At 40.4% G+C, this 13,921-nt stretch overlaps 1 protein-coding gene across 1 annotated transcript in view; it reads left to right on the top strand.

The window, feature by feature from the left end:
• CUNH12orf56 (chromosome unknown C12orf56 homolog) overlaps positions 1-13,270 on the top strand; it is a 117,251-nt gene extending 103,981 nt beyond the window's left edge. Inside the window, exons 12-13 of the mRNA XM_020990186.2 lie at positions 3,328-3,506; positions 12,275-13,270. Coding sequence (XP_020845845.1) covers positions 3,328-3,506; positions 12,275-12,404 — 309 coding nt within the window. The 3' untranslated portion in view covers positions 12,405-13,270. The remainder of the gene's footprint in view (positions 1-3,327; positions 3,507-12,274) is intronic.
• Positions 13,271-13,921: the final 651 nt, after the last annotated feature.

Genomic DNA, 13,921 nt, shown 5'->3' with positions numbered 1-13,921 from the left:
CAGGTGGCTTTATAGGATGATAACTAGCAGGGATGGTAAGAGCCAGTGGAGCGTTTCTTGTTTTTTCAAGGATGAGAAAGACCTGGGTCTGTAGGCAGCGGAGAAGAAGCCAGTCAACAGGTAGAAACTGAAGATTAAAGGGAAAGGTGGAGTGAGTGTGGGGACAAGCTGCTGGAGGAAATAGGAAGGGATGGAATCAATGGTGCATGTGAAAAGGATGGCCTTGGCTAGGAAAAAGGTCACCTCCACATCAGAGTCTGGAGTAAAGGAGGACATAGTAGAGGGTTATGTTGAAGGGTTATGGAGTGAGCATTAGGAGAGAGGAGGGAACTTTCATTGAAGGGTCACCATTTTCACAATAAAGTATGAGGTGAGCTGTTTAGCTGAGAGGGTTGGCAAGAGTGGTAGTACCAAGGGAGGCTTGGAGCAAAAAGAGAAAGAGTAGAACAGCTGCTGTGGTGACAGGGTTAATGAATCAATTATGAAGTAAGAGAAAGGGCAGGAGAAGGGAGTAAGAGTTTATAGATGTGTCTGTTATGTGCCAAGCACTGTGCTAAGTGCTTTGCAAATATTATTTCACTTGATCCTCACAAAAATCCTTCCAGGTAGGAGTTTTTGTTCCCATTTTGCAGTTGAGAAAACTGAGGCAAATAGAGGTTAGGTGGCTTGGCTTGCTGCAGTGAAAACCCAGTTGAGATCAGATAACAAAAATTTGTAGTGGACTCAGCATAGTTTCATGACTTTCTTTGGCTCCGATTCAGTAGGAGCAGATGAGGCAGAGGATGAGAATAACCTGGGGTTGTGGCTTGGCAGGGCATGAACAAGCTTACTTGCACACCAGTGTGCAAAGCATCCAAAAGTAGAGGATGATGATGTAAAATTGAAGAAATTTACTGAGGAGTCAAGACTGAAAAGGGATAGACTATGACTCTATAGAAGAATAACAGGTGTGGGTGAGAGCAAGACAAATTCTTACTATACTGTGACCCAGAGATGGAAAGGGTTGGTCTGAAAGAACAACCTGCCTGTTTCTCTGTCTCTGTCTCTGTCTGTCTCTCATCTTACTGGAAGGAGAAATGCTGAAACCTTGTGACAAGTGGGAAGTTAGCAAGAACATGGAGGGAGAGGGTGTCAGATTTCCAGACTGCAGACCATACTGATGTTACAGGGAGTAAGCACCACAGATGGGATAAAAGTGGAGAAAGATGGTATACAAGAAAACAATGCCATGATTGCATTATTAAGATATTGTAGCTGAGCCCGAGTACAAGCCTGAAACGACTGGTGCAATCAATTTATTAAGTACCTACTATGTGCCAGGCACCATGCTAAGTGTTGGGGATACAAAAGGAGGCAAAAGATAGACCCTGCCCTCAAGGAGCTTACAATCTAATAGGGGAGATAACATGCAAATGAATATATACTAAGCAAACTATATACAGGATAAATAGGAAATGATTAACAAAAAGGAAGCACTGAAATTGAGAGGGATTGAGGTACTGATTATACCCATTGAGCCATGGAAACATAACATGGTGATTGTAAGCTTCTCCATTAGATTGAGAGCTCCTTGAGGGCAGAAACTGTCTTTTGCCTCCTTTTGTATCCTTAGCACTTAGCACAGTGCCAGGCAAGTAAAATAATGATTTATTAATAAATAATTATGATTAATAAGTTCATAAATTATGGTTTATTGGTAAATTTTACTCTTCTGTTTCCTGCCTTCTCACTGTCTTGTTCTTTTTCTCTTGAGGTATGAATCTGCTTTACTAATTATTGTTAAGATCTTGTTTTTTATTTTGTAATTGTTTTGAAACTTTTTTTTCTAAAATAATGTGATTGCTTATTCTGTATGTTACTGATTGTTGTATTACTTGAAAGATTAAACACAACCATGAAGGATGCAAATGTACTCAGAAAAAAAGAAGTACTCAGAGAAAGAGAGATCGATGTATTTTCTTTAATTCCTGGGTCCATTCCCAGCACAGGGGCTCGTAGCAAGACACAAAAGATTTATATTTTATAACTTAGCAGAGAAAGTAGAGGAAAAAAAACAAGTGAAAGTGAACCTATAGAAATCCATGTGGGGATGGAAGGATGGTAAGTGAGCTAGAGATGGTATTTCTGAAACAGTTGCATTAGACCCTATTGATACTGTATACCATATGACAGAATAGGTTTGAAAATAACTCTTCTCCTCCCCCTACCCCACAAAGGCTGAGCTAAGAACATTGCTTCAAGGTATAAGCATGCCTTAATGGAAGAATTGGAAATGATTTGACACTACCCACATAAGGATGGGATAGGAGTGGGGAACCGGCAGCCTCAAGGCCACATGTGGCCCTCTGAGTCCTCAAGTGAGGCCCTTTGACTGAATCAGACTTCACAGAACAAATGAATGTCTCCCTCTTTGGATTGAGAGATCTTCTAGAGGAGGAACTATCCCTTATCTTTATATTCCCACCACTTAGCTCATAGTAGGTACTTAATGCTTGTTGACTGATTGAATTCAGTTGCATTTCAGTCAGTCCAAGTTACTTAACTTGTTTTGAACAGTGTGCTACAAAGATACAAGTGAGAGAACAGTAACTAGGGTAGGATGACTGGAGCTTTGTCTCAGGACATTAATATTTATAGGCCACTAGCAGTGCAGCTAGGTGGTACAGTGGATACAGAACCAGACCTGCAGTCAGAAAGACCTGAGTTCAAATCCAGCCTCAGGCACTTACTAACTGTGTGATCTTGGGCAAGTCACTTAACCCTGTTTGTCTCAGTTTCTTTATCTGTAAAATGAGCTGGAGAAGAAAATGGGAAACCACTCCAGGATCTTTGCCAAGAAAACCCCCAAATGGCATCACAAAGCATCGGACATGACTGAAACAACTGAACAACAACAACAACAACACTTATAGTCCCTTAGCATCTTACAAACAACTGAGCTTAGCACTTAGCAAGTTTAAAATGACATGCTACCAATCATACCACAGGTGAACTTCCTACTGTCCCTTACCAAAATACACACGCACGCACGCATGCATGTGCACATACACACAGAGTGACCTCCCCAAAGTATTTGACAACTACATTCTTCGTTCTTGTTCTGGAACCCCAAATTGTTAGACTCTAAATAGGGCTTTGGTCATAATCCAAATTTTATGTTCTTGTGTACTCTTACTCAGACCTCGTTAAATAATGCCCAGAACACTGGTGATGGGTTGGCAAGTGCTGTCACTCCTCTGGTGTAGTCAAGGATCTAGCTAAAGCATGGAGGGATCTCCTGGGTCTGTGGGCCGTGTGCTCACGCAGATGTGTGTTTTTGATTTCTAGATCTCATTTGTGGCCAGCATTGTGAAGCAAGTGATGAAGGGGCTCCTGACGTCCTTGCCACTTCTGAGCCCATGCCAGGCTGTTCTGTTGTACCAACAGTTTTACATCCTCAAGAGTTGCCTGCAGCATAGTAGCGCACTGGCTGAATACATTAGGAACAACCACAAAGAAGAATTCAGGTAAGAATGGCCATACTTCATTCCCAAGTAGAATTCTACCCACTGCTGATAGAGACGCATGGCAAAACTGTGATGTGTCTGTCTGCTGATTTTAGACTAATCGCTGGGCAAAAAATCCTTTGACATCTCCTTTTATAGGCTCTCTCCCTCCCTCTCTCTCTCTCTCTCTCCTCTCTCTCTCTCTCTCTCTCTCTTCTCTCTCTCTCTCTCTCTCCCTCTCTCTCTCTCTTTCTCCCACTCCCTCTCTCTCTCTCTCTCTCTCTCTCTCTCTCTCTCTCTCTCTCTCTGTCTCTCCCTCTCTGTCTCTCTGAATGAGGCAATCTGGGATTTCAGGGCACTTGAAAATGTTTTCCCTTTGGAAACCTGCTTCCTGACCACAGAGGATAAATAAAACACAAGCTGGTTTAAAAAAAGCCATTTTGGCCTTTGTTGCCACCACCAATTCACAGCAGAGTGAATTTCACTTTATGAGTAATTAAGGGCAACAGACTCGATTGAGAGAGGCTATAAATGAAGGGTTATGAATTTGAGAAAATCAGCAAAGGAGAAAGCCTTTCCTCACCTTCCCAGTCCCATCCTTTACCAAATTCAAGGTGTTCATTAAATGTTTTTTGAACAGAATTGAATTGGTCACTTCTTTTTTAGTCTGAGACGTGAAGTGAGGGAGCAAGTCTCTGGAGCCAGAAAGAACTGGATCTAAGCCCTGCCTCTGACTGGCTCTGAAACCTCTGGGCGAATCATTTGCTCTCTCTCAGTAACCTAGGCAACCCTCTAACTGCAGGATGGAAAGTTGGAGAGAAGGTTGCTGACCCGCATTGGTAAGAAGGTGTTTCCTATCCCAAAGAAATCATGGGTCCTTATTCATGGCTACCACTCCAGTTCAGACCCACCTTGCCTTTTATTTCCATTATTACAAAGTCTTCTAACTTGTTTCCCTGATTCCAGCCTTGCTTTCTTCCATTCCATCCTTCATACTAATGTCACATTGGTCTTTTTTATATATTATCAAAAAATCTGCAGTGTCTCCCCATTGCCTGGCACTGCAATAGGATACCAACCTACCTCTGTAGACTTCTCTGATATTATCGGTCTTTGCGTACTTTGTCTTACTGCCAAACCCACACACACACTTCTGTGAACAAACCCTATACTTTCTCACTTTTTTGTATTTGCTTATAATATTCTGGACCCTTGGGATGTCCCATTTCCTTTCTCTGTCTGCCAAAATTGTATACATCTTGCCGGACTAAATTCTTTAGAGGCAGAAGGTGATGCAGTGAATAGAACACTGGACCTGGAGTCAGAAAGACCTGAGTTTAAATCCAGCCTCAGATACTTACTTGTTGAGTGACCTTGGACAAGTCATTTAAACTTCTATCTGCCTCAGTTTCCTCAACTGTAAAGTGGGGATAATAATAGGATCTTGCAGGCTGTTGGGAGGATCAAATAGAATATTTGTAGAAGTGCTTAGCACAGGGTCTGGAACATAGTAGGTGGTATATAAATGCTACCTTCGCCATGAAATCTTTCTTGATTTCCCCCAAGTTAGAAATGATCTTTCTTCTGAGCTCTTATAATTAATAATAATAGCTCATTTATATAGCACTTCCAGGTTTGTGAAGCTCTTTACACATTTTATCTCATTTTACAAATTTTATCTTATTTTATTCTCACAACAACCCTGGGTAGCGAGGTGGCACAGTGGATAGAATGGTGGGCCTGGAGTCAGGAAAACCTGAATTCAAACCTGGCCTTAGACACTTATGGGCTGTGTGACCCTGGGTGGATCATTTAACCTCTGTTTGTCTCAGTCTCCTTTTCTGTAAAATAGGGATAATAATAGCACCTACTTCCCAGGGTTGTTGTAAGGATCAAATGAGATAATAATTGTCATGCCCTTAGCATAGTGCCTGGCACATAGGAAGCACTATATAAATGTTAGCTATTGTTGCTATTATTATTAGGTAGGTGCCATTGTGTGTGTTGTTTGTTCTTGGTTTTCAAAGAGGACCATGACATCAGGAAAATGATGCCATGACTTGCAGGTTAATTGGATTACAATGAGGGAGGGCTGTGCAAAGTTACCAGCCTTACTTTCTCCTCTGGAGCCATCTGGGCCCAGTGGCCAGATATTCATCAGGATGACTGGAGATGGCCCAGAATGCAGTGGGAGATCTTGGGCCTTTTTAAGCTAAGGTCTTTCCCAGCCTCAAGTGCCATTACTATCCCAATTAAAAGCAACTGCAGTGAAGTAGATAGAGCCCTGGGCCTGGAATCAGGAAAACCTGAGTTCAAATCTGGCTTTAGACACTTGCTAGCTATGTGACCCTTAACCTCTCTTTGCTTCAGCTTCTTCAACTCAGGAAATAGTGATAATAATAGCATCCATCTCATAGGGTTGTTGTGAGAATCAAATAGGATAATATTTGTAAAATGCTTTTAGCACTGTTCCTGACACATACATAGTTTAAGAAATGTTTATTCCTTTCCCCTTCTCTCATTTTACATAAGATGAAACTGAGGCAGACAAGATAAGTGACTTGCCCAGGGACACTTAGCATGTAAATGTCTGAGGCCGGATTTGAAATCCTGCTGGAAGCAGGGGTGGGCAAAGCTCTATCCACTGTGGCCCTTAGCTGCCCCCTTTCATCACTAACTTCTCTGATATATTTATGCAACATTTTGAATTACAGTTATTTGTTTATTCACCCCTCCCACTTCCTGAGGACAAAGACTCTGTCTTCTTTATCTTTTTATCTCCCTCAGAGTCTAGCCCAGTGCTTTACAGATAGTAAGTAATTAAAAACTGCTGAATAAAGGAGGATTAATTAATTAATTTGTTATTAATTATTATATATAATTATTATATTATAATTAAATAAAATTAATGAAATAATTAAACATTAATTAATGTACTCTTTAAATATATATATAATATATTTACAATAATATATAAATTAATGTCTTTTGCTGTCTATTCCCTCCCATTTGCCCTTTTTTTTCTAAGTAATGGAACAGTATTAAGGAATAGAAACAGTAAGAGTTTGTTTCACCATCCATCCATCATTCCTTGTCCTACTTCTATTTATAAACAAGAAAAACCAAATATACTTAGTGGTCATAGTTCTCCATTAGCACCCACTAAGAGAAGGGAAAAAATCTGCTGTATGCATCATCTGAACCCAAGAAGGGTGAAAATTGTGCAGCAACTCAGCATTCTTTCCTGAGCATCTGGACAGGCATAACACCTTTGCTGATGGAGAGGGGTGTTTGGGTGAGGAGGTGGGGATTGTAAATGAGTTCCAAATTCTGATCCTGCGATGGCATTTATAGATATAGAAATCAGTGTGTGTGTCCTGCTTCTTACCACTTTCTCATTTCAACCTATTGAAGGTTATGGGGAAGATTTCCCCAACTTCTGTTAGTATTTTTTTTTAATTCTAACTCTTAGCCCTTGGCCCTGTGGACACAGAGATAACTCCTAAGTCCAACCTTGATGAAGGTAATCATTTAGTATAGCTTGCTTCACCATGGGGGATAGAAAGAGAAGGAGGTAGGTACCCAGGGTATTAGGTTTGAGTAGAGTCTAAGTCCAACTTAACTTTGTGGGTATCTTTGGAAATGACTTATGCTATTGTGTCATATATCCCCCCAAAACATGAGTAGTTACCACACCTTCTATTCATGACCTACTCCGACACCCTTATAAAGCTTTCTCTTCTTTGGGATAAAAATTCTATACAGGGAAAAACTTGAAACTTCTTTCTTCACTCATTGCCTTCTTCATTCCCTTTGTCCCATTTTGCATCCAGCTGGGATCCAGTTCCCCATACTGTGATCTTAAGGTCCAATGCCTCTGCAAAGAGGGATTTACAACAAATGACTGAGCACTACTTATCTGTATGGATCCTTTTGGATAGCCTTAAGATGATATTTTTCTGCAAACAAGGCAACTCATGTATATGGCTCACCTTACGTCTCTTTCATTTGTTTCACTTGCTTCCTTCGTATTGAGCCTTTTTATTCCTATCCATCAATATACTCTGAAATCCTAAACCTAACCAACCCAATAGGACCTAAGACCCTAATCTTATCATCACTGTGATGTTAATACTTGACTTAGAAGACCTGAGTTTGAATCTTTACTTTGCAAAATACTATGTGAGTGATCTTGGGCAAGAATTTTTTTTCCCTTTTTAATGGGGGTGGCTATAGGATAAGAGAAAACAGGTTTCTGTTAATTTTTTTTTTAAAAGCGAGGTGGAGATGGGGGTGGGAGTGTACTACAGATTTTAAATGTTGCATGTACTTTTAGGTGAGGACATTGTATTAGTAGTTTTACTTAACTGTTTTTACTTTCCTACAACATAGGAGTAATCTGTAAATGTATGTAATGTAAAAACAAAATATATCAATAGAACTGAAAGTAACCCCTCAAAATATGTGAGTTGGAGAATGAATGAATGGGAAAAAAAAATAACTCAAGTTTGTGAGTCTGGGTGGCTAGAAGTGTTGCTCTCAACAGATATTGGAAAGTTAGAACAAGGGTTTGGAGATGTAGGACTGAAGGTCAGAGGAGAGAATGGAGCTGGCTACATGGGTTTGGGGCCCCTCTGCACAAAGATAATAACTAAATTCATGGGAGAAGATGAGATCACCAAGTGAGAGAGCACACAGAAAAAGGCTAAAGACAGAGATATGGAGAACAGCCACACAGAGAAGAGGAATCTGTGAAGGAAACTGAAGAGAGGGCAAATAAGAAAGAAGAGGCTGTAGAGGGCAAAATCACTGAATCCAGGTTAGGAGAGAGTATTCAGGAGGGGAAAGCTGGTCTGTCATGTTGAATGCTTCAAAGAGCACTGATCAGGAGAATGGGGTCTGAAGAAAAAAACCACAACTTTGGATTTAGAAACTAAAATGTCATTTGGTACCTGTGAAAGAGCAGCTTAGAGTGGTGGCATTGAAAAGCAAATTGCAAGGGGTTTAGGGGTGGGAGTGAGCTGTGGGGAAACTGAGGTAGTGAATTTAGACTACTCTGTAGGCCTTAGAAGTAGAATGGAGGAGACATCACAGGATGGTATCTTCAGGGGAAAGGAGAGCCTTTGGAGAGAAAGATTTTTTTTTTTAATGGGGAGAGTGTCTTAAGAATGATCTTAAGTTACAGGGAAGGAGCCATTAAAAAGAATGAAATTGAAAATGATAAATGGAATAAACTAAGGGACAAACACCCTAAGGTGATGAGAGGTGATGGGATCAAGGACTGGCTTTGTCATGGAGAAGATCATTTCATCATCTGAGATGGAAACAAAGGTGAAGATGTATAGAGATTTTGATATCTGGAAGAGGGGAAATGATGGTCTCAATCTTTTCAGTAAAGCCTGTAGTCTGATCATAGAGCAGGGGTAAGGGTGGAGTTGAGGGCTTGGAGAAAGAGAGAGGAGCAAAGGTTCAGAATGGGTACTGTGGAGAGTATCATAAATATTCAGAGATGAATAAAAGAGTTACTTTGTAGTGGCAAGGGCCCAGTTGAGGCTAGATCACATGAATTTGGAGTTGACTCAGTTTGAGTGATTTGTGACTTATTTTGACAACATTCAGGAGTGGAATTAGAGAAGGCAAGGTAGGCAGCTTCTTGGGTGACTCAAGATTAATAGAACAGCAAAAGGACAAGATGGTGGTGGTGGTGGTACAGATTTAAGAACAGAAAATAGTGCCTTCTTGAAATGGTTAACTATAGGGTGAAGTCCCTGAAGAAAGGGAAATGAGATGTGATCGGGGCAAAACAGAAAAAGAGGGATAAGAAGTTGTAGAGAGGATAAAAAGCAGGTTTAGGAGAGATGAAGCAAAGCAGATGTTAATGCCCCCTTCTTTAATGTAATTTCCACTGATGAAAATCCTATCTGTTTCTGAAGTTAAACCATTTGATAGTGCTAAGGCAAGAACTTTCTTTTCTGGGTCTTTAATAGATGTGACTGTTACTCCTGAAGGAGCAATTACCACACTACACCACCTCAGGGGTTGCTTCCCATGATAATGTCGGAGAGCACCTGGGCTGAAAGCATTGCCATTCCCAAGGCTTTTGGGTTCAAGGTCCTGGGCTGTCTGCATCAGGATCTGAAGAGAGATAGTAGTCAAGATGGTGAAGTGGTTGGTTTTATCAGATCCTGCTGTTTTCTGTCTCTACCCCCAGCAGGCTTGCTTGTCTGCTCTGTGGGTTAGCAGTTGGTGGGCTTGACTGGCGCCTTCTTCATAATTATTACCTGAGCTGGAAGTATCTACCAGGTGGACTCCCTCTCACATCAGCACTTCAAAAGGCCCCTAATTTTAGCCATAAGTACTTCCTTTACTAACTGTAATGCCTCCATACTGTAATAGAAAGTCTTTGTGAGTTGCCATGATTAAAAAAATACATCATCAGATGGTCTTCCCTCAGTTAATTAAGGTGATCCTTAAATGGCAGACGAAAATCTGCTGCCTGGCCTGTACTCAAAGTCTTTCCATCCCCAGCCTTATATTCTTTAGCTGAGAGCCACGAAGCAAGGACCCTACCTTACTCTGTGGTAGAGACTGTATGGTACTTGTCCATTTATGTCTTGGTAATTGATGCATTATGAATGGAATGCATTTACTTTGCTGAAATTCAAGTGTTTCAGTGAAGTGAGAACATGCATTAAAGATAGTACAGATAATAAAGAGGGGAGGAGAGGGAGAGTGGATCTGAAAAGACTGCTTGAGTCTTTTTAGACTGACCCCTTCTATAAAGCTGTAAAGGCTGGCTAGAGCTTGTGTTTTACTAACACAGCCTTCAAGAACCCAGGGTTATTTCTCTGCCATGATGATACATCAGAGAAGGGCCTTGGTGGAATCTGCACTTGTCACAAGTGATATTAAAAATGTCCTTCATTAACATGATCACACAGGTATAACATATCAGATTGCTTGCTGGCTTGGGAAGGGGAGAGGGGAAAGAGGGAGGGAGAAATACTTAAAACTCAAAATCTTGTAAAAAAATGAATATTGAAAATGATCTTTACATGTGATTGGAAAAAAATAAAATACTATTTACAAAAAAATAAAGAAAACCCTCCACCAACAAAAAGATTACAGCACTCTGAAGGCTCAGTCAGGTCTGCACAAGCTGTGGGCTGCTGGCTGCTTCCAGCCTGTGCTCTACATAAAAAGGATGTTTTCCTCTACATTTTTCATGGGCCACCAGAAATCCTTTGCCATGCTGCAAGGGGGCCGAGGGCCATAAGTGGCCAGTGGACTGCAGGTTGTACAGGCCTGGCTCAGATGATGATTAGCCTTTTTTAGCAATAAAGTATTTTTTAATTTAAAAAAATGTCCTTCGTTGTGTGCCCTCCCTCTCTTCCACCATTTTAAATCCTAAGCAGCTGCCTACTTTGCCTTCTTCTAGTACCGGTTCTATGGCCCGCCTGCTCTGTACCCTCCTCCCAGCACAGCTTCCACTGCCAGTCTCACATTATTTAGCTGAGAACCGAGAAGCAAGCGTCCTATCTTATCTGGTAGAGACTGTATTGTACCTGTCCATTTATGTCTTGGTGATCGATGCATTATGAATGAAATATATTTACTTCGCTGAAATTCAAGTGTTTCAGTGAGGTGAGAACATGCATTAAAGACGGTACAGATAATGAAGAAGGGAGGAGAGGAAGAGTGGATCTGAAAAGACTGCTTGAGTCTTTTTAGACTGACCCCTTCTGTAAGAGGGGAGGGGTGTGCAGTAGAAAGAATACTGTATGATTTAGAGTAGGAGTTCTTAATGTTTTTGATGTGTCAGGGACCCCTTTGGCAAAGCAGTGAGGCCCATGAACCATTTCCAAGATTCTTTGAGAGCATGGACTGTTTTTCGGCCTTCCTTTGTATTCCTACCATTTAGCATAATGCCTGGCATATACATAATAACCAAATATGGAGAGATTCAGGATTTTTTCTCCTTACTCATTTGGAGATTAGGTGAAAGCTTAGTTCTTTGAAGGGCAGGGTGGATGATGAGATGAAATCTTGGAATTACTACACCATTCAGTTAAAGAACCTTACAAAGAACTTAATCTATGGTGAATTCCTACCCATTGTCTTCCACTCAGGCAGGCTGGATTGCCAGGCTGGGGGTGGTCTGGCTGGAGATAGTCTTTCTTTGTACATGAGTGACATATTCAGTTATGTTCCCCAGCCCCTCATTAGAATTGATCCACCTCTCATTATAACATTCATTCTCTCATTACCTTTTAACCATAGTCAGATTGCCATTGTCAGGAACACCCACCCTTCCAAGGGCATAGAAGCGTTGAGTGGGTTCCATGAGGGGTCGTTGGGTATTCAAGAGTGCCACTGATCCCTTTTATTAATTATCTGCTATAATGATTAATAAAATGATTAATTACTCAGAAGCTATATCTCTCAAACTTTTTATATGTTATAATTGTCCATTGCCTGAATGTTTTTAAATGTATAAAATAAAATACATAGGATTGCAAGAAATAAGTTAAAGAAAATAAGGATATATTTTTCCCCCCATGCAAGTTCATGGACTCCCTCGAGTCTATCCACAAATCTCTTGGGAGTCCAAAGACCTCAGTTTCCTTATCTGTAAAAAGGGATTGGAATTAATTGCCTCTGAGGTCTCTTCCCAACTCTAAATCTGTGATCCTTTGATCCAGAATGACGCTTTTGTCTGCTGATGTGGCCTACTGGAATAATTCCCTTTTTAAAAATTCATCCATTTTCTTTCTCTTTCTGATCTGCAGGTACTTTGTTCACATGCCAACTCTGGAAAAAAGACTTCCACTGTGTTACCCTATTACACAGACCACTACTAAGCTCATTCACGAAGTTCTGGACCTGGTTGAACAGGAGCAGTGTGTGAAATGTTCATAGATAAATACAAGTAGCTTAAAACTTTTAAGAAATTCACATTTCTATTCCTATAAAGACCATGCCATTTACTAATTTCAAATCATCAGGGCTCTGTATTTCACCTTCTCTTAAAACAGAATTCTTAGGGAAACTATTTCTGTATAGGAGAAAAGCAGTGAAATATGTTTTCTCATAAATCTCGTGGCACTAGAAGCTATTGGATTTCTTCAGGAGAAAAAAATATATATTTTTTCCCATCAACCTCATGGGAGATTATGACAGCTCTGTGTGATATCTGCGTATTCTGAGAGCTTTCAGATTTTTATATTTTGAGGAAAGAGTGAAATACACAGAATAGAGCAGTGCCTAATAGGGTACTTTAAAAGTCCCTAAAGGAAAAATAAAGTCCATGGAGAGCAATGCCAAAAAGTATAACCTATTCCAATTGGTAGAGTAACAGTAAGTTGAATGAAGTCACTAACAGCATTGGAAAGAGATTTTTTTGGTAGACAAAGGAATGGTTAAAGATATGTTGAATAAGAGCTTGGCTACCTCTCACGTGGTTATGCTTCTCTAGCAATTGAGGTTTCCCTGAAATCAGTATTTCATGGAGGGATCAGTATAAGCATATGGCTCTAACAGGAATCCAAAATATCAGTTACTGATAGAAGGTGGAAAGTTAGGATTACCTATGGTCTTTAAAAAAAACAAAGAGAAATTCTGCCATTTGATTCTAGTCTGTAGTAGACTTGTCAGCAAAGTTCCATTTCTTCCTCTTCGGAAAAAGCATTGCTTGAGTGCATTAATTGCATTTTTCTCCTTCAACTCTTAATACATTTCTATGTCTTCATTGTATTTGATGCTTTATGGTAATAAACTAGTTTCATCCAGCAAGTCTTGACTTTGGTGGCATTGTATAAAAGGTGGAGTGAATGAAAGAGCTTTTAAAACTATGGAGGTAAGGCACCACGCCAGCCAATCAATGAGCATTTATTAAGCACCAACTATGTGCCAGGCAATGGTGCTAAGTGCTAGGGATACAAAAAGCAGCAAAAGACAGTCCCTGCCCTCAAGGAGTTCACAATTTAATAGGGGAGACAATTAGCAAATAAAATGAACAAAGTATATACAAGATAAATAGGAAATAATTAACAGAGGGAAGGCACTAGAACCCAGTTCAAGATTTCTAAAAAGCAGTTAGAGATGCAAGATGTTAACAGAGAGGTTAGGGCAGTATAACTATCAACATAGAGATGATAGTTAAATCCATGAGGGCTGATGAGATCACCAAGTGAAGTAGTGTGGTGGGAGAAGAGAAGAGAACCCAGGACAGAGCCCCATGGGACATCACTTAGCCATATTCTAATAAGGAAACAAGAAAGACACATATCCTTGGGAGTAGGGGAGTCTCAAAGCACGTTAAAGGGTCTCCATGTCACAGAATTGCTCCTTGCCAAGAAGAAAGTCCAATGATCAAATACCTCCTTATCTAAAGATATCTATTCTAAGTTTTGTAGCAATTCCAAGCATGTATAGTA

The sequence above is a fragment of the Phascolarctos cinereus genome, unplaced genomic scaffold (assembly GCF_003287225.1).
Source record: "Phascolarctos cinereus isolate Bilbo 61053 unplaced genomic scaffold, phaCin_HiC Scaffold_1;HRSCAF=81, whole genome shotgun sequence".
NCBI lineage: Eukaryota > Metazoa > Chordata > Mammalia > Diprotodontia > Phascolarctidae > Phascolarctos > Phascolarctos cinereus.
This window is presented reverse-complemented; position numbering and strand designations above follow the sequence as displayed.